Genomic DNA, 23,398 nt, shown 5'->3' on the forward strand with positions numbered 1-23,398 from the left:
CGGCTGTTGTCTGTCACCCCCTCCCGCCGTTCTTGAGTATTCGCATCGCCAGATATTACTTAATTTACAGCGAGGCTAATGAAAATCGTGATACGGTCTAACTTGTGACAAAGTCTAAGTACTCTAAAAACTGCCTCCCCGCGATACGAAAGTGCTGCCTTCAAGAGTGTCGGTAATTCCAGTGTCGCCACACGTTTACGGTTCTCACTCATCTCACGGAATTTATTTGTGTGTTTTATTAAACAAGACGTTTCCCTAGATGTTCCTAAATGTTTTTCTACCTTTCGATTAATTAAATGTACATTTTATACATGAACACACCCGAACTATAATTATTAATACAGAATGGAAAAGCCTCTATTAATCCATTGTGTAGCACTCTGTCATGTTGTTTGTCAAATGAAAACATTAATTTAATAATTCCAAGCATTTAAAACATGTTTTATGAAACCAATTCACTATTCTTAAAATAAAAACTATTAAAATTCACTGACCTAACTTAATTTCAAACAGCACAAATCATGTACAAAGCAATAATCAATCATGTGTTTCTTTACTCTATTTAGTATTTTTTGTAGATATGTATTATATGTATGTTGGGGAAACTTTTTTTCTGTCATTATGTGTACTTCTCACAGCCTGCATTAAAGACTCCAAGGTTTACTTTTAAGGCCTGCTAATCAGATGAAAGGATATCCGAGTTTAAGAAGAGCGTTTGAACGCAGCATCGCCATCAGTTCTGAGAAGATAAGAGTTGCGTGAACTTTGTTGCGATTAAAATTTCTCAATTCCAGTAGCATGAGACCAGTGTCTTCCTGGGTTAGGGTCAAATTAAACCTTTAGGGAGAAACAAAAAATGTTTCAAGAAAAAGTGCATAAAAATGAACTGATGCCTCTTCCCTCGAACAACAGCGCCCCCTGTTGGTCATTACTTATAAATGCCAAAGTCCTAACAGGTAACAAATCATTTATTATGCTAGACAGATGAAACAAACTGAGCCATGATAGCAGCAATTCAACTATTGGAATATTTACACTATCACTTCACACCAAGGATATATGTAACCCTTTACAATGTAAACACATGATATGTAGACAAGAAACAAGCAGATCTATCCACAAAAAAAAAAAAAAAACACTTTCTGTAGCAAATGCCTGCTCGTACATTTAGAGGTTCAATGATTTTACATTTTTAAAACATGTTTCCACAGGTGAATGTCAAACTGAGTATCTTTCTCTCTCTCTCTCTCTCTCACACACACACACACACTTAAAGTAGCTCAACTGGAGAATTATGGGCCTGACAGTGAGTGTGAAAATAAAAGCTAAGACATTAGATTGTCTCTGATATTTTTTTAAAGAATGTGATCTTATAGAAATGTGAGGAAATATAAGTACGTACACCTAATGGCTAATCCTTTCTGCGTATGCACACTTTCACACTTCACACAGCTTCCTCTGCATGGCCACCGAATTACTCCAGAATCAACTTCTGCGCGTTGAGAATCACATACGATGATACAACCCCCCCCCCAAAAAAACCTGAAACAAAATTAACAAAAAAAAAGAAAAAGAAAATGAGTCTCAGATGATTTTATGAAAGAAAGAAAAATCTGTCAAGTATAGAAAGGGAGGTCTGGACCTGCTTCTGCGGCGCAGGAAAGCATCATAAATGTCACCTACAACATCAACGTCCATCGATTTCACATAAAGACCAAAGGGAATTGTTCTCGGCCTTCGTGTGTGTGTGTGTGTGTGTGTGTGCGCGTGTGTGTGTGGGTACGTTTGAATGTACACACACACACACACACACAATGGTAGGACAATGTTTGTTCGTGGCAGAGAGCCTCATTGAGGGAATGTCTCGTCTTTCATCAGCATGCGAGGGCTTTCCTGGTTGTCAATGCGACGTCTGGGACCCATCATGTCTGTGGGAATAAACAGGGGGTTGGATTTCACAAGATGAGTACAGAGATTCAGGGAAGGCTTTCTTGAAGTTGATGTTCTAAATATTTGAAGTACATAAAGTACAAACTGCTGAAAAGACAAAACAAAAAATAAGGTTAAGGATTCTTTAACTTACTGTTCTTATGCTTGAATGATTTGGATCTTCTGGGCGAGTTTGGGTTCTGAGATGGGAAATCAAAATGTTTTCTTTCGTCGAGTGGACAAATCAAAATGAATGAATATTTTTTTTAATGCGTTTCTGACAATTAAACAGCATAAAACTCCCCACGTTTGTTCTGCTAATCATTTTTGATTTTAATATTGAGAATAGGAACGTACCTTATCAGATTTTCTTTTCTTTGCTTTAGAAAGAAAGTCAGAACATTTCAGGTTACACTAATCTAACGTGTGCTCAACTTCATTTGATCGCGTCAATCGGCATCGAGCGTCCCGATGAAGAGGCAAGAAGCTGCATCAATACCTTTCTTTTCTGCCCCGTAAGACCAGTCGTTATCATTGACGTCATCGTTGTCCTCTTGGTCGCTCTCCGACTTGTTGTTGGCGTTGTTACCAGTGACTATTCTGTAGGAGATTACACAATGGTGCTGCTAATAACGGCTGGATTATAAAACAAATACTTTCTTTGTTAAAACTGGATTTTGAGATGTCTGTTGCGCTTACTTTGTGTACTATACGGACAAGGAGAATAACGTGATGATTAATGTGCCACCACAAGATTAATACTACAATTTACAACAAATACTTTCATAATTGTGTCATCATGCTCGTTGTAAAAGGATGAGTTTTATTGCTCTTGCAGGACAAATGTCAAAAATCCATCTCTAAGCCGTCTCACCTGCGATTGGCTATGCGGCTGCTGTTGCGTCCCATCCCGAGGCATTTTTCGAGGTGCGGGGCAAAACGCGAGGCAGCAATGCTTCGGTTGCAGTTCGGACACACGCACTCCTTGTTCTTCCACTGGTTGTACACCTGGCCAAACACGTCCAATCCTGGCTGGTCCACAATTTCTGAAAATGTCAACAGATGAATCGACTGTCCTGCTTCATAATCACCAAGGAACAGTCCTGGAGCTCAAAATACAAACTTCTTTCCACTGCTGTCATTAATATGAACCGATCATCACCAAGTGGGTAAGGGTGGTTGAATTGTATTGTGTTTTTAATGTAGACTTTGTCCTCACCAAAGCCTCTCATGCTTTCTTGGTCCGTGTCATCCAGGAAGAAATAGCCCTGCTTGACAGCCCTGTGGACCTCAAAGCAGAGACCCAGGCACGCGTCCTCGACCAGGTCAGACAGGATGTCCTGCGCCAGGCCCTGGCAGGGACAGGGGACAGAGAGACACCGGTCAGACCACTGTCTGCAGATGCAATCTGCATTTCCAAAGCCACGTACTTTGCTCAACTGTACCTCCAGCTTGCTGTTGTCCAGGCTGGACATTGAAACCTCCTCCATTTTCATTTGCCAGAGCTAGCAGACGAGCCGACGCTGCTGTGGTCGGTCATGCTGAAGCGTCGGACAGAACAGGGCTGCAAAGAAAAGGGGAGGAAAAGACGTTTTGATTCTTGCCGAGGCGCTTGATGCCTTGCGTGCGGTGTGGCTAGTGCGCGTTGGAACGCTGCCAGGGAGACGCGTCCCACGTTTATAACCTGAGAATAACACACAATAGAAAGAGCGAGCGTTCCCGTCCAATGAAGAGTCGCTGAGCTCAGACCTGGCCGGAGAAAACAAAGAGCGCGGCTATGACTGGAGGAACTGAACGTGCCAGGGGGGGCTCCAACAGAGGTTAAAAGCCCCCCCCCCCCCCCCTCCCGCGGGTAAAGCGAGCACATTACCGTCACAAATACGCAGGACTCGGCTCATTCCACGCCCGCAGGTGGGTTAAGTTTCATTTTACTAACGCTCCGGCGAGCCTGGTCCCTGAACTCAACACCGCGACTGCACTGCGGCTGTTCGCCTCTCAGCGCCTCAGACGCACCGCGAAGGACGCAGAACTAGCCCCGAAGTCCCGGAGGAAAGTCTCCTGTCGACGGACGCCGCCATCACGGCGCATCGAATGGCTAATTGTGTTTATTTACCTATTTGGGAAGGCATCCATCTTTACATCACAGAGATCAGACAGTAACAATCGATCGCTGCACCGGGTTTCCGCCGAGCGGCTACTCATCGATGTGAACGCGCGTCACCAGGGGCGCGCAGGCAGGAGGAGGAGAAGCAGCCTTCATAATCTTATTCCTGATTAATGCCTGAGAGGAGCCTGGACTTGGTTGTTGGTGCGAAATCAAGGTGAAAGACATTTCCCAGGGAGAATACGAATAAGATTTGAAACTTATTTTGGTCACGTTTCAGACAGAGAATTGCCTCAAACATTTACAAACTCAAAACGTGGCTATTAGAAATATGCTTTAGGCAGCAGCCGTTTGATGTCACTCTGATGTTCACACCTCAGCCAACACCCATAAATATCTCAAAAAGGAGTCCTGATTCTTCCAGAGCAACAATCCTCTGTTCTGCTCCCATTTTCCATTTCATCTCATGTTACATTACAACCCTTTCCAATTTGTTCTTTGTGTTGTTCGTTTCATCTCGTCTCTTTATTCGTTGCCTTGGTTATACGTTTCCCACCCCCCCGCCCTCTCTTGTCCACAGTAACCAACCAACAGAGGAAGTACACATCAGCATTCATACAGAAGAGATGACACAAACAGGCACAAACTAAATATATCGGTCAGGGCTGATGGTTACTTACGCTTCCTGTTCTTCCTCTTCATCAGACAAACCTGTTACTTGGGACCTTCTTCCAGATTCCTGGATGCTCCCAGTTTCATTCTGAATGGTAAATCCTACATTACTTGTCTTTGGATGTAACCACTATGCACTAACGTCTCAGCATCAGACATCAGTGGCATCTACACCCTCAGGCCTGCTAACTATTCCAGGCGTAACTAAATGCTTCCACGTAAACCAACACAGATTTAGATGGACTTATGAACAACATTTGAGAGAAATGTTCTTTTGAATATGGAAAAAGTTTCAGCTCTTTGAACGCAGCTGATGAATAATGTGAGTAAAAACAAAAATGTAGCGTTTTCAAATTTTTTTAATTTTCTTTTTATCAGGATAACAACAATAATAATGTCATTTTCAAGCAGATGAATGACTGAGGTCTGAGCGCTTTCTGTCTCTGCTCCTCTTCCTCTTCGTGCCCTGCACAGAAGCAAACATGACGTTTCATCAGATCTCAGCTCAAGACAAACGGGGATGTTGTGGAGCACGAGGCGCGCGTCTCTGCTTACATAGTTATCGCTCGCCGACCATTCTGGGTGCTGCTGCTCGTGGAGTTCTTTGTCTTGTTTAGCTTTTGTGTAATATACATCCTGCTGCTCCTGCGACAGCGACTTCCACTGCGGACAGAAGACAACGGACAAGTCAGTCAGGACGCATCCCGCACCCCGGCGAGATGTTTTAAATGCGAGCGTAAAAAACATCCAGAAACTAAAGGTTTCACCTTCTGCCCCAGAGCCGCGTTCACGGCCCCGTTCCCCAGGAGCCGGATGCTGAGGTCCACGTGCGGCCTTTGCTCATTCAGGAACTGCATGAAGGCGTTTGGCGGCTTCTTCACGTACGGATGACAGCCGTCCGACTTCTTGTTGGAACGATTCCTGCGACACACGAGAGAGCTCAAGTTACCAGACGGCAGCGGGATGAAAACACGGCAGAGAGCGAACTTACGTTTTTGACTTGGCTTTAGCGGGTTTTGCTGGAGGAGCAGCAGCAGCAGCAGCAACGGCGGGAATCACAGAATGCGGGACAAAGTAGAACGGCTGTCCATTCCTTCACGGAGACGACAGGCATTAGAGCAGAGAAACGAAGCGAGGCCATCTTCTGTCCGTTACTTACAGCATGACAAACTGAACGTCTCCACGCTTTTCCACCCTTTCATGGACGCTCACCGCCGGGAGCTCCTGAATCTGGATGTACGAGCAGAACAACGTTATTGCCTTAAAGAAGAAAAACTCTCTGAACAGGCGCTTTGTTAGCAAACTCAATAAAGGAAAAAGTACTCGCTCGGGGCTCTTTCTTATATATTGTATATATATATATATTTCTTGTATATATTGTACTCCCTGCTGATATATTTAGTGTAGCCACCTCGATTCTTTTTACTGAATGGAGTTTAAACGAGTCACTCACTGAAGCGAATCGAGTTATTTCCATCTGGAACAACAACAACAACAACAACAACAACAACAAACACAAGCTGATGTCCTCCGTCTCCGAGCTTCCCCTCTGCGTGGATTTACCCTCCATCATCGGCTTCTACCCTCACCGGGATGAAGGTGCGGCGTTTACCTTCATGGGTCTGACGTCACGTTCAACCGTCAAGTCGTCTTCGGTCTCCGTTTCCACTTTGACAGGAATGACTTCCTCTTTTATATACAATGGCCCGTTCCACGTGTCCTGCTCCACATTGTTTGTTATTAACTGTTCAGCCTCTTCCTGTTTGACATCAGCCCGGAGGCCATTTCCGGACGCTGGGCAATGTTTACGTGCGTGTCGGGATCCACATCTTTCGCACGTAAACTCTTCTGTGCCTTCCTGTTGCTCGTTTATTGATTTTCTGTACCTGAGCGTCATTCCTGACACCGTTGCCACAGCGACGCCTCCTCCTCCTCCTCCTCCCCCTTCTTCTTTCCTCGGCTCACCGAGCGTCTTTTGATGTTGCCGAGCTAGCTCGTTAGCATGGCACATTTTTATGGCACCGGCTAAAGTAAGCTCCATTTCCAGCAGCAATCTCTCCCTCACTCGTTCGTCGTTTATTCCGAACACAATCTGGTCGCGGATCATCGACTCTCGCAGCTGTCCGAAGTTACACGCCTCCGCTTTCAGCTTCAAGTCCGTCACGAACGCGCCGAAGCTCTCCGCCGCCCTTTGTACGCGCGAGCGGAACACGTACCGCGTGAACGCCTCGCTCTTCTTCGGCGACCAATGTTCGTCGAACTTCGTCACGACCGCGTCGTAGTCCGCCTTGTCCTCTTCTCTGTCGAACACGAACGTGTTGAAGGCCTCCACCGCCCGAGCCCCCGCCACGGTGAGAAGCATCGCGATCTTCCGCGCGTCGGGCTTGTCGTCCAGCCCGACGGCCTGCAGGTAGAGCGTGAACCGCTGCTTGAACGTTCTCCACTCGCAGTCCATGTTTCTAGTCCAATTCAGATGTTCAGGCGGCTTAACACTTTCCATACTTGAGTTTGAACACTCCCGGTACCATGTTATGTTAGTAAATTCAAAAGAAACTGCTCCTCATTAGCAAACTCTTGAATGAAAACTTCCCCGGTCGTAGCTTTTCTCTTAGTCTCCCTTCTATATATTGTACTTCCTGTTGATATACTCACTGGTGTGTCCGCCTAGTGGTTGGAGTTGGTATTTCACTTTATTGTGTACTATCATTTCGAACAGGCGATTAGATGAACTGGAAAGGTGTCACCTGGATTAACCCCCCCCCCCCCCCCAACCCGCCTGATAATTTAAATTTAAGTAGATAAATACAAAAATGGGTTGATCTCATATTAAATATTATAAAAAATAAATACAATAAAAAATATAATGTATGCAGGGCATGATTCAACATTGCATTCATAGTAAGGTTACCTGGAAATACATGATTTTTGCACTACCCTACAACCTTAAGCATTGTTTTCATTATTTTATTTCATGATTATTTCATGTATGTTTCATGTTTTAAAAAAAAGGTATTCAAAAATCATTGTATTTATAATATTTGCATTTTCATCTGTAAATTTGCAGAACATTAAATTCCTGGGCATCCACATCTCCTCTGACCTCTCCTGGGCACTCAACACCAGACACCTGGTGAAGAAGGCCCAGCAACGGCTCTTCTTCCTCAGGAAGCTGAAGCGGGCTGGACTCTCCTCTGTGCTGCTTGCAAACTTCTACCGGGCCACGATAGAGAGCATCCTGTGTCTCAGTGCGACCGTGTGGTACGGCAGCTGCACGGCGCAGGACAGGAAGGACCTATCCCGGGTGGTGAGGACAGCTCAGGATTGTGGGTCACCGTCTGCCTGATTTGGACTCAGTTTACACCTCCAGAGTCCAGAGGAGGGCCAGACGCATCTCCACAGACCCCACCCACCCGGGCCACAAACTGTTTGTCCCGCTCCCATCAGGGAGGCGGTTCAGGACAATAAGAAGCAGCACTACGAGGCTCAGGAACAACTTCTTCCCCAGCGCGGGGAAAGCAGTCGTTCCCCTGTGGTGATCTGGGACTCGGAATGGACGCTCTGTGCCTGTCCCACTGTGCTGCTGTTGCTGTTTTGCACTGTTTGCTTGATTCTCTGTCTCAATCTCTCTGATGTGTATATATATATCGTTGTTTTAAGAGAGATTTTGTATTTCCTTTATGTACCTATGTGTGCCTTAAACCGTGGGCCTTCACACGATTTTATTATGTTAGCATAATGACAATAAAGAATCTGGAATCCTGAATCTTTTCTTTATTTTTGTTCAGTTTTGTAAAAACATGTTTCTGAATAGTTCCAGCTTTAGTGATGTAAAGCACAAGGCATTTGAAACAATACAACATGATGAAATAAACAACAACAATGTGTAATTGCTGGAAACTCCTCAGGAATGTTTGACAAACAGTTTTTACTATAAAGATGTAACATCTGTATCTTCTTCAAAAATACACAATCCACACCTCTACCCATTTACCTATGAGCACAAATCTGTGTTTTGAACAACAATTAAATATTCTTTGTTCAAATAAGATGACATCTACAATGGCATCTGAGTTTCATAGTATACATCCTGTCCCGGTTTCTCCTCGAAAGTCACTTTGGCGTCATCAGAATCCAACTAAAACAGATAGAAGACAATTAGTGGTAAAACGCACACGTTCCACGCCCCCTTTCAGAAATGAAATGAATTAACCGCTTACACATTTCATTTCCAGCTGAGTGAAAAGACGCCCAGTCATGAGCACGCGTAGAGGGACGGTGAGGATGAGGATGAAGGGAAGTGCCAGGGATGCTGGACTGGATTTTATAATCCACAGAATGATTAGGCACACTATCTGGATGAGCGTGAAGAAGTGCATTCGTCCTGTGCTCACCTGAAGCCAACATGTAGATGTGTTAGTTGTGTAATTACAGAGAACTTCACAACATTTTTGGTTTGTGATTATTTTAGTGACCAGCGCTTGAGACAATAATAAGATTACTAATATTCATATATTATATGAATGAAATGATCATATCACATCATCAAGTATTTTTTTTATATGCATTTGTATTTTGTTTATCCTACAATCCTGAGAGTCTTACTCTGGTCGCGTAGGGTTCATCAGGATGGTATTTCTTTGGGATGAGCAGAAGCAGCATGCGATCCCACAGCTGGATGCCACTGAGTGAGGTAACTCCCATGTAAAGAAAGATCCCGAACAAAGCCGACATGGGAATCAACTTCAGGATCGGCTCCATGAAAATGGATACACCTTAAAGCAGATGTGGAGTCACATGGTGAGGACACACCTTTAGATTTCCAGACATGCAGAGAAATGATGGGATAGGATGGGATCGTTAAATAGCACGTACCGACCAGCAGTGCCACCAGAATGCCACTGATCCTCTGCTCCATCACCTTCTCAATCACAGGCTTTGGTCCTTTGCTCATGACGGTGAGGGCATTGGCGTGGGTGACGGATCGAACCGTGGCAGCACTGAGCCACGGCAGGCCGAATATTGCACTGAATCCTCCCATGGTGACTAAAATCAGCAAATCAAAGTGGAATCCAGATCCTTTGACCATCTTCCTCTCAGGTTTGCTGATAATGAGCCTGTTAATGGATGCAATATGAGTCAAAATGAGTTAACCCGGGAAATATATCTTCTGGCACTGACAAATGTGTATGTGACAAATCACCGAGTGAATATTGTTGACGCACGTTGTAATCTGAGACTCCAGAAAGATCAGAATGAAGACGAGTAAAGCCGGGACACAGGATGCAAACATCAACCACACAGGGAAAGTCTCATGCTCTCCAAAGGGGTTGATGAGCCAGCCTCTTTTGGCTGGGTTGGACACCATCAGACCTTTGGGAACCACTAGTTTCTGTAAAATGATTTTTTTTCAATCTTTAATTCTGGTTTCATAATTCTTCAATGGCCATCTTAAAAATAAGATTCCATAAATATGCTGAACATGTTTTGAGAACAGTAATGCCTCATGAAACAGCTTAAATGGGCACTTGATAATTGATTAAAGTCAAAATACAAATGTCTACTTTAAAATGTAATCAGAAATATTTGCATGAACTGGGCTTTGGAAAATGAGACTAATGAACTAACCTGTGTGTAGGCGTCCTGAATGCCGTAGTCCACGACAATCATGAGGAAAATGGAAATGGGCACACCAAAGTCCCCAATTAAACGTCTGATCTGTTAAGCAGCGACACAAAGAAACATAATTTAAAAGTTTGAACTTTGAATGAAATGGCTGGCAAATGAGGATCCCGAGTTTCTGCGTAATTAGGAAGAGGTTTTTTACATAATCTCCTACAACTCACCTTTCCAGGAAGGAAAGTGCCGTTTTTGAACTGTCGCAGAAAGAAAGCAATAAAGAAGCAGCCCAACATGAGGCACATGGACAGCAGGGCTGTGTTGGGGTAAGGCGGTTTAATGGTGTGGACGACAACTGTTGTGTTGCTGGTGGCATTGTCATACACGAGTGTCTCCACCACCTTTGGGTGCCAGGGGTTTTCTAGAGTTGAATTCACGTGATCATAATTCATGATCAATGGGTGGGCCTGAAATGTCTAAAGAGAAAAACAGGAGAGATGAAAAATGGATATGAGAAAATGCAATATAATGACAAACATTTAATATATCTATTATTTATTCGGAGGGATGAAGTATGTGAATTGGGTGAAGATGGGTTTACCCTTGCTAGCTTGGCAAAGGTTTCGTAGATGAAGATGAGGGAGATAAGGATGGAGAAGATTTCCTGCGTAAAGCGTGACATGAAACGCACCAGGAAGCTGCCCTCAAAGGCCACAACCACCACAACTATGACAACCAGCCACACTCCAACCCAGACCCTCCCTACGATATACTCAATGCCCTGAGTCTGGCAGAACTGAATGAAGGAAGAAGAGGATGGGTTGAGTTCAGTGTGATCATATGGATAAACCAAGCACAATTATAATTGACGGACATGCGGATACGGTTCACTGCGCAACATACGGCGAAGAAGGCCTCCTCAAACACTAAGAGAGGACCGGAGAAGCCGATCACCAGGATGGGCTGGGCTGCAACAAAGCAGAAGATGATCCCCTGAATGCTGGTGGAGATCAGGAGTTCTGAAACGCCCATCATACCGTCCACCTTTTCAGCTGTAGTAGCAAAGATGAAAACAATATTTTATTACAGAATCTGTCACGTAAAACAACTGTACCACATCTGAAAGAATTTAGCACACGTACCGAGCAATCCTCCGAAGGTGATGGCCGGTGACAGGGCAGCAAAGTAGATGAAGATGACGGCAGCGAGGACTTGGGCATTGAGAGCGTCTGTGATGTCAGTCTTGTAGTGCTTGTAGCGTTTCTTCATGTCTCGAATCATACCGCCAAACGGTCGACCAGTCCGGGACAACGGGTCATCAGGTGGAGGCGCAGCAGAGTCGGAAACTGGGGGGGGGGAGATAACGTCAATGCGACAATCTAATCAAAAAAAGGGACCGTTTTTAGATGTGTAATATTCTCACCCTGATGAGGCTTGGATTCCTGGCAAGGCGGTGGACTGGAAGATTGCAGCCTGCCTTTCAGCAGCTTCTTCTGGAATCTGATTATAGAGGTGAGCGTCTCTTCGTTCTGGATTTCAGTCGGCGGAATGACGACGCTGCAGTCCGTAAAGTCGGCCACGGCGTCCGTCAGCTCGCGGGTACTCTTTGCCTTAGAGGCTGCTTGATTGAACACCTGGGATGGACGTAGTCCAAGTGGTATAGAAACTTGATGACTGAATTTATACCAGACAACAGTAGTTAAGTTTAACTACATTTAGCTCATCTTACATTAACAAAGTATTAAAATTGGACTAATTTGTTAATTAGAATCAGAATATTTTATTGATCCCAGAGGTAAATTCTATTAGCGATAGTGCTCCACTCAACAAAACATAGATGCATTAATAGAAATGTTTATTATTATTAATTATTAATATATTATTAATTTGTTTATTAAAGCTACTCAGGTTTAGTCTCCACATGACTTCAGACTCTTGGATTTCTGCATCAAAAACTGAACATGAAAATGCAAAATAATAGTTTTGAGTTCTGTTACTGTGTCGCTGCTCACACATATCCAGGCCTGTAAAAAAGAAAGAAAGCTGACTCACTTTATCCGCCATTAGGGCGGCCATTGCGCGGCCAGTCTCGTGGTAGTTCATGTCAGCCTTGCTGGGGCCCACCATGACAAAGACAAAGCGTACAGCCATTGGGGTCTCCAAGGCAGACTCGAGAACTGTAGGTTCCTTCAGGTGCACAAATGTTACTGTGGGTCTTTCCAGGAAGTCCAAAGCTCCTGGTTCAAACAGACAGAAATGTCAAACTCTTGAATGGAAAGAAAAACATGGAAACATTCAAGCAAACAATGCAGACGCGAGCTCACCCACGAGCACCATGGAGGCCTCCACACGGTCGGATTCATCCGTCTGAAGGAAAAGAGAATAAACAGACGCGAGTAAGACCTTCCCATCCTCACATTACTGAAGCATCTTTAAAAAAATAAAACAGTTAAATGTGTTAATTTATATTAAATGGTCAAATTTAATGGGATTTTTTTTGTGTTATGTTGAGTCAATGTGTTTAAATTATATAATAATAGAGCATTTAGATGACACTATGTTTAATCGATTTGATTTATTCACATTAAAGTGACATAACCGAAAAAAACCTTACATTAAATGTGCAACTTTTCATCAAACGTTCATCAAATTTACATGCATTTAAAATACTGAAGGTCATTGTTTGTATATCATTATATAAGAGCAGCTGCAGGTTTAGATAAAGTATTTAAATATTTTGCATGTGTGAAATTACAATCAGTAAATAATATACTGTTTGTAAAAAAGCAAATTTATTTTTCACTTTGTTTTTTGCAACCTATAAAGCTGAAAAAAGATCCAACATGCAATTTTTCCAGTATTCAATAATTATTAGAAAGTATACATGCATCACAATCAAATAAAACAAACATAGGAAGCCCAACAGAAACCCCCAAACAACAGTCTCTAAAACAAGTTAAGTTCTCTCATGTCATTCTTGCAAAGTTGCTTTCACTTCACGATGACTGCCATCATCTCAGCATTGCAAATATCAGATCGTGACATCGTGACAGGAGAGGTTCACACATGAGTGGAAAATGTTACCCTTTCTTTGACTGAAAATTTCTGCAGGTCGGCCCCTTCAGTCAGAGCTTGGCTCTCCGGGTCGTCTGATTTGCTGGGGGGGAACGACACATGTCACTGGCTGTTACACAGAAATTACGCATTCACAGATGATCTATTCCCTGCAGTTTTTCAACATCCTTGGTGATTATTAACAAATTAAATACCTTTGAAATGGGCTTCATTTGACAAAAAAAACCCAATTTGAACAAGCACATGCAAATGTCCTGACCGAGTTCACTACAAGACAGTGTTCACCTTTAATAAAGACCTAAGCAGACAGACAGGGTGGTCAGAGACAGAGGTTCATAATTACTGGTTTGATGCATTATGTTCTGTTCAGCTTTCTCTGAGAATGACACTGAAAGCTTCCAGTGTCATTTGCAGCTTTGGATAACAGCGTCGGCTGGAAGCCTAAATGTAGGTCATTTATGATTGAGTCAGTGTTTGGTGATGTCTCAGAAGATACCTGCGGTTTTGAAGGAGAGATTTGAGCACGCCTTCCCGGTCGCCGGGTCTGATCTCCTTCTTGTTAACCATTTCATTGACCATCTTTTCTACCATGCTGGCCAAAGTCCGCTCTTCAAGATCGAAAATTGTCACACCTGTTGTAGAATAATAGTAAAAAAGAGAGAGTAGTTTTGTGAGTTTTTATATAGGTAGACCTTAAATATCAAAGCATTAAAGTTTAAGCATCACTTAAATACTGGTGAAGAAAGTTGGATGAGATTTGATTATATTAATTTGTGGCAATGCCCCTTGTATTTATTTATTGTACTTTAAATAATGGCAATCATAAAATAACAGTGAACTCAATCTGTCGGGTTTTTGTAAATCCAATATTTTCCTCTTAAAGGAGTACAGTAGAACTCCAACATTACAAAATAGACGGACTCTATCAAAGTACAAATACTTAATCTACTTTATGAAAAATAGTTGAGTAAATGTACTCTAATGTGCTGACAATGATTTGATCGACCTGTGTTCATGCTGCGACGCAACTGGATGAGGCTCTTGAAGGTGAGGTAGGAGATGTGTGAGGAACCCCACACCCCATCCTCGTGTCCCTCCCATCGGTCCTTCTGGTCCTTCATCAGCTCCTTCGGGTCCACGTCCATCTGAAAGCACAGAGACAAACACAAAAATATTGAGATGAACACAGGCACAATCATGCTTGTGTCCTCGAGGCACAGAGTGAAAATCTGGAAGGAGCAGGTGGAAAAATCGAGCTCGCACCACCCACAGGTGTGACGTAAGTGTGTGTTTATCAGCTGCTGCTTCCTAGCTGTCAGTGAAAGTCACTATTGTAGCGAAGCACTGGGGCAAATCTCTAAATACTTGGACTCCAAAGTGAATTTAATGCTAAAAATACTCATATTTTCAATATGTATTTAAACTTTTGCAGTACTTATGAGTGTTTTTTCAGCAGCAACCCAAAAAAGATGTCAACATGCCCTTTATGTCTGGTGACAGTATCACTGCTGGTCACCTCCAGATGAACTGATAGTTCTAATGTAGATAACTCAATGAGGGGATGAGACGTCAGTTGTGCAATATTTTATTTGTAACACATGAAATGTGCTATCCATTACGCACTTCTCCGGTAGTTTACAGAATTGATTTCAGATTTTAATGTTTGTTTTTAATGCTCTTAATTGTGTTGCTCCAACATATTTGTCTGACTTGCTGTCATCATGGGACCAAAACCGATCAGATTATCCAAAGTCAAAATATAAACATTGGGGTGATCGAATATTTTCTGCAGCTTTTCCGCTGAGAAATGAGAAATTTGTTACAGTAAAGATGGAATTTATCTTCTGGCCCCTTCATGATTGGATCAGATAAGATCATCCTTATATTTCAATACATCACAAAGACACTTCTATTTTACATGAAGCAGTTGTTTCCATTCCTGTTGCTACTTGGCTTCACTGCTGCTCTGGATATGGATCAGAATCAGGTGTGAGGCGACATCCAGGTGATATTTTGTGTCTATAAAGGTAAACATGTCACTTGTTCTGCGTCGCCGCCCACAGGCTCCAGGCTCTGGGCCACTGATAGTTTCCAGCATGGACATGGCTGATGGCTCATTGTGGACATGTTTGGACTATCAATACATGTCGTGTGCCTGGAGTGTGTGTCTCTGTGTACGTGTGTGTGTGTGTGTGTGTGCTTTTACCTGATGCTCTGCACTGGGGTTGGTGTTAGTGTTGATGTTTCAGGCAGCTGGAGCACAATGGACCTGGTTACAAACCAACGCTGACACACTTTAAGAATAACACAGTAAATAATGTTAAATACGAATATATTCCTTGTTTATTCTTTACATTCACCGTTTTAAGTGTTTGAAAGTAAAAATAAAACAGTGTAAGCAGAATAAATGACAAAGACAGAAATCGCATGGATTCAGGTTGTGGTTATGTAAAATCTATTCAGTGTTGAAATACATCTCAGACTGAAGCAGAGCGATGAAGTTGTCTGTAACTACAGAGTGATTTATTTCCAAAACATGGATGTTCAAAGGGACGGGAGATTGTACATTGTGTGTCTCTGTGTGTGTGTGCTCTTATGTGAATCATTAAATACACAATTGTACATTTGTATTCAGTAAACACTTAAATGCAGGTATTTAATGCACCACAATGAAAATTAATAATTTTGAAAATCAAGATGAGCATCCTTTTCTGAGAAAAGATTATTTTTGTAATCATTGCTTTACATTGGGTAAAATAATACGATGGTAATTCACAGATACTAATAATATACAGGAGATGCATTTTCACTTACCTAGAAAATCTGACTGCAAAGGAAACTTCATTGCAAATAAAGAGTTTGCTTTTTTATATTACGCAAGGCTTTTTCTTAACTCTTTAATTAATGATGTCTTTAATTAAGTTGAAGCTGCAGCATGACAAACACTTGCCACAAGTCAAAATGGTCTTGCTGTGTTTTGAAGGATTCCCAGATTGAACTGGTTCTATTTATTGGTCACCTCAACATGTTTTGCAGTAAATGCACATTTTCTACACAGTTTCACCTCAATATGAAAGCATGACATCTGGAACATTTAACAACTTCTGGGAGTTCCTTCCACTTGAAGGATTTGCAAAGCTTTATTCTGCACACTATATTGGCTTAAAATCCCTCTCCTGCAGCTTTGACCACTGGACAACAAAATTGTACTTCCCAAGAAGAGCTGCACTTCCATATAGAGCATGCTATGAAGTTACAGTGACAACATTGCTTGTATTATTAGACAAATACCATTCAGAGCTGTGGCAGAAAAGGTGACACTTACCTCCTTCAGGCACTCGCCAAGTCAGCAGCAGTGACAAGTGACTGACGCCAGAACTGCAAAAAAGCGTGACTTTATAAACAGCAGCTCTTTAAAACTGCCTCTCTATGTATTTGTGCAAGCAGCCTGGCAATAGGTGGGACTAATACACACGCACACACACACCAGAAAAGTGGACACGAACGCTCTAGCTCTCCGTGAAACACACATCCAAAAGTGACCTGCTCTCGCCCGTAATATTGACAGTAAATACAATGGCTTGATATGTGCTGGAAAAAGGTCCCATGTGTCATTATCCTGCCAGCATCTGGTATATATCATATTTAATACCTGTGTTTGGAGGAAACAAAGGCTTGGACTTCAATGTCTTGCCTGTCTGCTCACCTCCAACATCACCAGGATGGACAGTGAAACTTTGTTCAGCTTCCATCTTCTCGTTGTCTCTTTTTAAGACGGTAAACATCTCGGATCTATCAGTCTCCTGAAACCAAGGCCTGAGATATTACAATTAAATATCTAGCTACAACAGGAATAGTCTTTGTGTATAGTTAGTATACAGTATAGAATGGTATGAATATAGATGTAAATAATGCTGCTGCTGGTAGGATAATACAGCCGATCTAAAAATCTCATAGGCTTTTACTTTCTTAGATCTAGTTTGCGCTTCATTCCTTTGAAAAAAAACTTAACAACTGTACAACCATCATTAAAAAAAGTCAGACAGACAGACAGATATATACTGTACATGCAAGTAAAAACATTACTTCCAGATGGAGGTATGTAAATGTACAAGCATCTGTGTGTTTCCATACACTGATAAGTCAACAGGCCATCCTATCCCACATCCTCCGCTGTCTCTACTTGAGGAGCAATGAAAGTGACATATAACACATGACAGCATGTAATTAATCCCTAAATACATCTGCAAAAACCGAGGAATCAGGTGTGTATAAAAACATTTATATTAAGACTCATGGCTATATTAGTTGTTGCCGTTAGCCATCTAATGAGCCAGTTGTGATAACCTGCTCAAAGCTTAACCTTGTTTAATGTCATACAGTGCGAAGGACACTTGTCTGTTTGTTATTAAGAGCTAGGTCTCTTCAAAGCTGATGATCAGAGTGTCTGGAAGAGATTCTCAAGGTCAAATGAAGGGTAAAGTGATTACAGCTGACATCTATGTCTGACAATAAGTACAACAATCCGTCCTCTTTCATGTAATTATTATATATGTTTCATATTTAAAAACTTGATTCTTAATGCTTTCATAGAAATGTAGTTAATTAAAAAGTATGAAATGACAAAATACACAAAAACAAAGAGTACATTACATTTATACACAATCAAATGAATATTCTCGATGTGCAGATGTAATTGACCCGACCCAATTCATTACAGTATATTGTGCAACATAACATTTTATTTATCCACACACAGTAAATAAAGGCAAGCTCAGACTTCTTTACTTGCCCACATAGAGAATTTATGCATGCATCAGCAAATGTAGAGTGTTTAGTATTAAGTATTGAAACAGTATAAAATGCAACCTGAATGCAGGTGTGATCTGTCATTCATTCACTAAGCAGAACAGGAAGATGAGGCATACCATATAAAATCACAAGAAATATTACAATGAACTGGACACTATTCCAATGCCTCTATCATTTGCTTAAACAAATGAAAAAAAACTTGCCCATGTATGAGGCAAATATTTAGAATAATCAGCTGATCATAATGACAAAAACAAATAATGAGAAGATTAAAAACCAGAAGAAACTGAAAAACAAGAACATAGCAAACAAGAAGAAAAATAAGAAACTGATCAGGTATCGCTGGAGCCTATATCTGACTCGAGGCGCGGTACACCCTTGACAAGTTCTTTGCAGGGCCACACACACCCACTCACGCTCAATCTCATCCCTACGGACAATTTATAGTGGCCAATTCACCTACGTTGTACATGTTTGGAAGTGGCAGTAAGCCGGAACACAAAGAGAACCCAGAAGCAAAGCAGCACAGAAAAGTCCCAGTTCTGTTGTTTGCTGCTGTTTGTGTTTAGGGCCTGTCCGTGACATAATTGCGTGGAATTATATATTTTGAAGTATGTTTATCATTTTTACATCCCTAGCCCATGTGTTGCTGGATACTTTTTAAAATGCGTCTGAGTGTACATGAGTCTGGGGTGTAATAGAACACTAAGACGTCCGACACAATGATGAAATATGAAAAATACATTCAGAACACCTTCTTTGAAGAGCAACCCCATAGCACCGGCAAAAAATAAATACATCTCTGGCAACGCTACTGCTTGATGTTAGCTGGCTTTTATTTATTTTTTTAGATATGTCAGACAGGATAATGGTCAGCAGGGGGCAGCTTTGTTTCAGTCTGCAACCTGATTATAATTAATGAGTGTAGACCAGAAATCTATTGACACTGAATAATAATTTGACACATTTAGTTACCAGCTCCTATTGTGATATTAATATTTGACAGAAAGTGAATTAGCAGTTTTGTGTGTGTGTTTTTTTTTACAAAGTACCAAACATTAATTACTCAAAATAATCAAATGTGAGGATTTACTAAGTTCTATCTATTTTGGCTGTTTTAGTTCTGTTTAATTATTTCAATTTTCTGATTCTTTAATTGATTAATCTGAAAAAAAAAAAAAATTAGTTTATTCAAAACTATGTTACCCAACTGCAAGATTTTTATTATAAAGTAAGTACTTTAAATGAAATTAAATCATGATCTGATTTCTATACAGCTGCCTACCCTACACAGCTCTGACAACATCCCCTGGCACAAAAAACACCACACATCTTTATTATCAAAAATAAAACCAGAAATGAAATGCATTTGCACTTAAAGTCACACATCCACCTAAATCAAATACAGGATGGAGAAAGAATGACTTAAAAACATCATCCCTCTAAGGTAGCCTCTTCCCAGACTTCAATCATCTTTAGATGCTTTGGTTGAATCCAAGTTTGCTGTGATACAGTACAACAAAACCTCGAGTCTGATTCCAGTAGATTAATATTGTGGCCAGAGTACTTACATACTGTATATTAGATTCCCATCAGGTACTTCTCAGTGTCTCTAAATGTATAATGGACTGCACTGAGCATCAAAAGCCTGAGGCTAAATTTTAGGTCTAAAATGGGTCTGCTCAAATCTGATCAACACAGGCCTGTTTAAAAACGACCTTCAATATCTGTGGTGCATCAGAAGTCAAAAAGACATTTGAAATCAATAAATTCATTGTTGTTCCATTAGGGACAAACATATCATGCACAAACATATGGGCATCAGTTTGATTAGAAGAGCAGCAATGATTGCTCTAATTATGTCAAGATGCCTTAATCAGGAAGTAGAGCTCATATTGTCTCTGGGCCGAGGACACAGTTGAAAGGTCATATCACAGCTTCAACAGGGAGACACAATCATTCATTCATTCATTCGGTGTATTGGGAATTAGTAAAGCTTATGGCAATTATTTTGGAACAATTTTGAAGATGACTATTCAAGAAATGAAATCTCAAATCATGTTCGCCTTTGTTTCAAACACATTTATTGTATTATGTAGCAAAAATAATTGTAACCATCAAATTTGTCTTAAAATTAATCACTCTGGCCAGTTCATTTCTGGTGCATTTGTGGAACCAATAAATGTACATGGAAATGTTAAACACCTCATTTGGTCGGATGTAACAGTGAACAGGAAAACAAATATTCAAAAAATTCAAATGTACCCGTATTAATGAATCCGATTTTTCAACATATTCAACACATTCTAATGTAATGCTCTGTAACGTGTCTGTGGAAAGCAGTAAACAGAGTATGGAGCTGAAGATAAGAGAGAAAAGAAAAGAGGAACTGATCAGATCAATAAAACTCAGAAGAGGGACCCCCGAGGGAAGAAGAGGGGCTAGTTGCCATCTGGCATGTCCAAGGTTTACTCTGTCACTGTAAAAAATGAAGACAATCTTTTCATCTCCACAGTGTGCAAGGAGATTGGGAATATCTGCACATACCTAGAAGCTTAAACCTTTTCTGCACATAGATGTCACTTCTTTGAACTTGTTTATCTCTTACAGTACGTTAGAAAGGAACGTTTGCAGGGAGATTGTGGATCACATCCCCGGGTGGTTCGTGCTCCTCTGCTGCTGCCGCTGCTGTGTGCCTGACAGGTGGTCTCTTCTTCCTCCTCAGAACATCACTGGTAAAAAAAATAATAAGTAAAACAATGGTCACATGTTGAAGGTGAATGTAAGATCATGCACAACGCTGTGAAATATAAACACGGGGCATAAATACACACACACACACACACACAAAGACCATCTGTTTTAGTGGACCGAGGATGGGTGGTCTTGGAGATTCACCGTCTCATCTCAGGTTCCGAGAAAAGGATTGTATTCCAGGTGGCTGGCCCTGTGGATAAATGTGTGTGCGTGTCTGTGTGTGTGCGTGTGTGTGTGTGTGTGCCCATGTGTCTGAGTACACAGAGTATGGAACTGAGGATACGAGAGGATGTGAACTGTGTCAAAAAAGTAGACAGTTCACATCCCTCTTTCAGTGAAATATCTATACATTTTTGTTTCTCTTTTTCATTATTGTGAGAAAATGCCGAATATTAATAAAAAAAAATATTTTATCATAAAATCAGCAATAGTCATGTTTCCATTTATGTTGCTGCTCTTGTATTTAATGTGTTTTGAGCACCTCTGTCCATTCTGTTTTCCTTTCAGTTGATATTCGAAATCACCTTCTTGGTATCATCAGCTTTTTTTAAACACTCGATTTCAGATGGAATTAATTGCACTCTTTTTTTGGGGGGGGAATTTAAGAGGCCATTCTGAAAATCTATTTTTGGCTTTAATGGTGACTCTAAATATGATTTTCTTTCTGTCTGTCTGTCTGTCTGCCTCTCTGTCTCTGTCATTCATGCATTATTTATCCACCCACACCAGCTCCTCTCTCCTGCCTCCTTTGCCCTACAGTCCTTAGTCCTGAAAGGGTTTATCTAAATCACTGTCTCATGGTGATGATACAAGCAGCAACATTATTCAGTCTTAAACACACATGTGCATAATGGTCAGATAGAGAGCAGCACCCACCGTGTTTGAGGGACTATTTTTCCGGGATGATTGAGGCGCAACTCAAATTTGGGCACAAACGTTTCCTTCATGAGGGCAACAACAATTTGGAATGTTTTTATTAGCAGCGAGGGGTTGAATGGTTCACCGAACACTCTCTCTCTTTATCAAATTTTATAATTTCTGACTCATGAAAATGATCTACCGGTACCTGATAATAATCTGAGCCTGTTTTCAAGGGGGGGTGAAATAAGAAAATATTTAAATGCAAGCCGGACAACCTGGAGAAAACCCACGTAGACACGGGGAGAACATGCAAACTCCTCACAGAAAGGCCACAAGTAGGATTTGATCCTGTGACCTTCTCGATGTGAGGCAACGTCACAACCTGCTGCGTCACCGTGCCCAGGTGAGCTCAGTTATTATTATTTTTTATAAAAAAAACCCACACAAGAGAGAGAAATTCACTCAGTGACGACCATGCACAAACATGACAGACAGTCACAACATTTGCTCGTAAACCTTGTCATTTTTTTTTTCCGATCAACCTGCTGCTCTTATGCACAAAACACACCAAACATGATCAGGCATGATCAGACGTAGGACAAGACATGCTGCTGGGGTTATATCAGGCAAACATTTGGCCTCAGGTGTTATCCCAGATTAAACTGAGTTGCTTTTTATGCATAAAGGCAGCAGTGTTGTCTTGTGATGTCTCTAAATTTGTGCAAATGAATGATATGTCTGTGTGCAAGAAGAGTGAGCACAGCAATCACTTTTTTATGAACCCTTTGGGGACTGGGTTGTGATGGAATGAGGAATTCTGGGCTAGTGAGAACACACTCTTATCCAACATTTGCTTTTCACTTGGCTCTTGAATGTGTACTGCTGCAAATAATTGGATCCAAACCTGTGTGGTGTTCAAATGTATAGATAAAATGTACATTTGCCCGAGACTGAACTATAGAGAATTAATTAATCTCATTGTTTGAAGTTGCTGAAGAGAGGGCGATATTGATAAAACATATTTAATCAGGATTAAATGCATTTGCTGAGGTCTGTCTGCTACATCCTAAATCGATGATTACTGCAAGACTAAATTTGTCAGGATAAATAATATATAAATTATGGTGGTATGTTCGTCCGCTCACCAAGAACATCCTGGGATGTTATGCTGATAAAGAGAGAGGCTCAAGTGTGTGCGTGCGTGCGTGCGCGTGTGTGCGTGTGTGTGTGTTTAGTGGGCGTGGAAAGGGAGATGGTCTCTTCCCCGACGCCTCTGAGGTGAGCGTGCCTGACATATGTGCCCAATCGGAGAAAAGCGCACGGAGCCGAACATCCAATCGGCCAGTCTCGGCGAGTTTGCTCCCCGTTTGGATTCTGCTGGCGATCACAGAATTCGGATTTGCAAAAGACATTCAGTAACGACAAGTCACTTGGATAATTTCTTTTTTTTTTTTTTCTAGAAGTAATCTCAGAAGAAGCGCAAGGACGCAGCGATGAGAGTCCGGTAGGAGCCGCATCCTGCTGCGCTGCATCCGATCTGACTCTCCATTGAAGACACAGGGCAGATACAGG

General features: G+C 41.6%; 3 protein-coding genes across 3 annotated transcripts; all 3 read right to left on the reverse strand.

Moving 5' to 3' along the window:
* Positions 1-1,848: 1,848 nt before the first annotated feature.
* On the reverse strand, positions 1,849-3,425 carry LOC137914308 (ataxin-7-like protein 3). The gene is made up of 7 exons (XM_068757913.1): positions 3,375-3,425; positions 3,149-3,281; positions 2,804-2,975; positions 2,429-2,529; positions 2,287-2,309; positions 2,084-2,129; positions 1,849-1,928 (listed from the first exon to the last, which is right to left on the reverse strand). The coding sequence occupies exons 1-7, from the start codon at positions 3,423-3,425 to the stop codon at positions 1,849-1,851; spliced, it is 606 nt and encodes a 201-aa protein (XP_068614014.1).
* Positions 3,426-5,046: 1,621 nt separating this feature from the next.
* Positions 5,047-7,160, reverse strand: LOC137914289 (uncharacterized). The gene is made up of 6 exons (XM_068757893.1): positions 6,318-7,160; positions 5,865-5,935; positions 5,697-5,798; positions 5,473-5,626; positions 5,261-5,368; positions 5,047-5,171 (listed from the first exon to the last, which is right to left on the reverse strand). Exons 1-6 carry the CDS (start codon positions 7,158-7,160, stop codon positions 5,109-5,111), a joined length of 1,341 nt encoding a protein of 446 aa, XP_068613994.1. The 3' UTR covers positions 5,047-5,108.
* A 1,521-nt stretch (positions 7,161-8,681) lies between these two features.
* LOC137914290 (band 3 anion exchange protein-like) lies at positions 8,682-15,523 on the reverse strand. The gene is made up of 17 exons (XM_068757894.1): positions 15,437-15,523; positions 14,403-14,541; positions 13,893-14,028; positions 13,406-13,478; positions 12,646-12,688; positions 12,374-12,558; positions 11,745-11,955; positions 11,464-11,667; positions 11,225-11,373; positions 10,923-11,117; positions 10,549-10,797; positions 10,331-10,420; positions 9,928-10,094; positions 9,578-9,819; positions 9,308-9,477; positions 8,923-9,096; positions 8,682-8,840 (listed from the first exon to the last, which is right to left on the reverse strand). The coding sequence occupies exons 1-17, from the start codon at positions 15,521-15,523 to the stop codon at positions 8,760-8,762; spliced, it is 2,595 nt and encodes an 864-aa protein (XP_068613995.1). The 3' UTR covers positions 8,682-8,759.
* Between the last annotated feature and the right edge of the window lie 7,875 nt (positions 15,524-23,398).

The sequence above is a fragment of the Brachionichthys hirsutus genome, unplaced genomic scaffold, assembly GCF_040956055.1.
Source record: "Brachionichthys hirsutus isolate HB-005 unplaced genomic scaffold, CSIRO-AGI_Bhir_v1 contig_862, whole genome shotgun sequence".
Classification (NCBI taxonomy): domain Eukaryota; kingdom Metazoa; phylum Chordata; class Actinopteri; order Lophiiformes; family Brachionichthyidae; genus Brachionichthys; species Brachionichthys hirsutus.

Coding starts and splice junctions, on each gene's coding strand:
- LOC137914308 (XM_068757913.1), bottom strand. CDS start 3,425: ATGAAAATGGAGGAGGTTTCAATGTCCAGCCTGGACAACAGCAAGCTG. Junction 2,530..2,803: donor AGCCGCATAGCCAATCGCAG/GTGAGACGGCTT, acceptor AATCTCCTACAG/AATAGTCACTGGTAACAACG. Junction 1,929..2,083: donor ATCATTCAAGCATAAGAACA/GTAAGTTAAAGA, acceptor TTATTCCCACAG/ACATGATGGGTCCCAGACGT.
- LOC137914289 (XM_068757893.1), bottom strand. CDS start 7,160: ATGGACTGCGAGTGGAGAACGTTCAAGCAGCGGTTCACGCTCTACCTG. Junction 5,936..6,317: donor GTGACGTCAGACCCATGAAG/GTAAACGCCGCA, acceptor TCGTACATCCAG/ATTCAGGAGCTCCCGGCGGT. Junction 5,627..5,696: donor GCTAAAGCCAAGTCAAAAAC/GTAAGTTCGCTC, acceptor CGTGTGTCGCAG/GAATCGTTCCAACAAGAAGT.
- LOC137914290 (XM_068757894.1), bottom strand. CDS start 15,523: ATGTCCACAATGAGCCATCAGCCATGTCCATGCTGGAAACTATCAGTG. Junction 14,029..14,402: donor GCGTCGCAGCATGAACACAG/GTCGATCAAATC, acceptor ATTCTACAACAG/GTGTGACAATTTTCGATCTT. Junction 11,668..11,744: donor GGAATCCAAGCCTCATCAGG/GTGAGAATATTA, acceptor CCCCCCCCCCAG/TTTCCGACTCTGCTGCGCCT.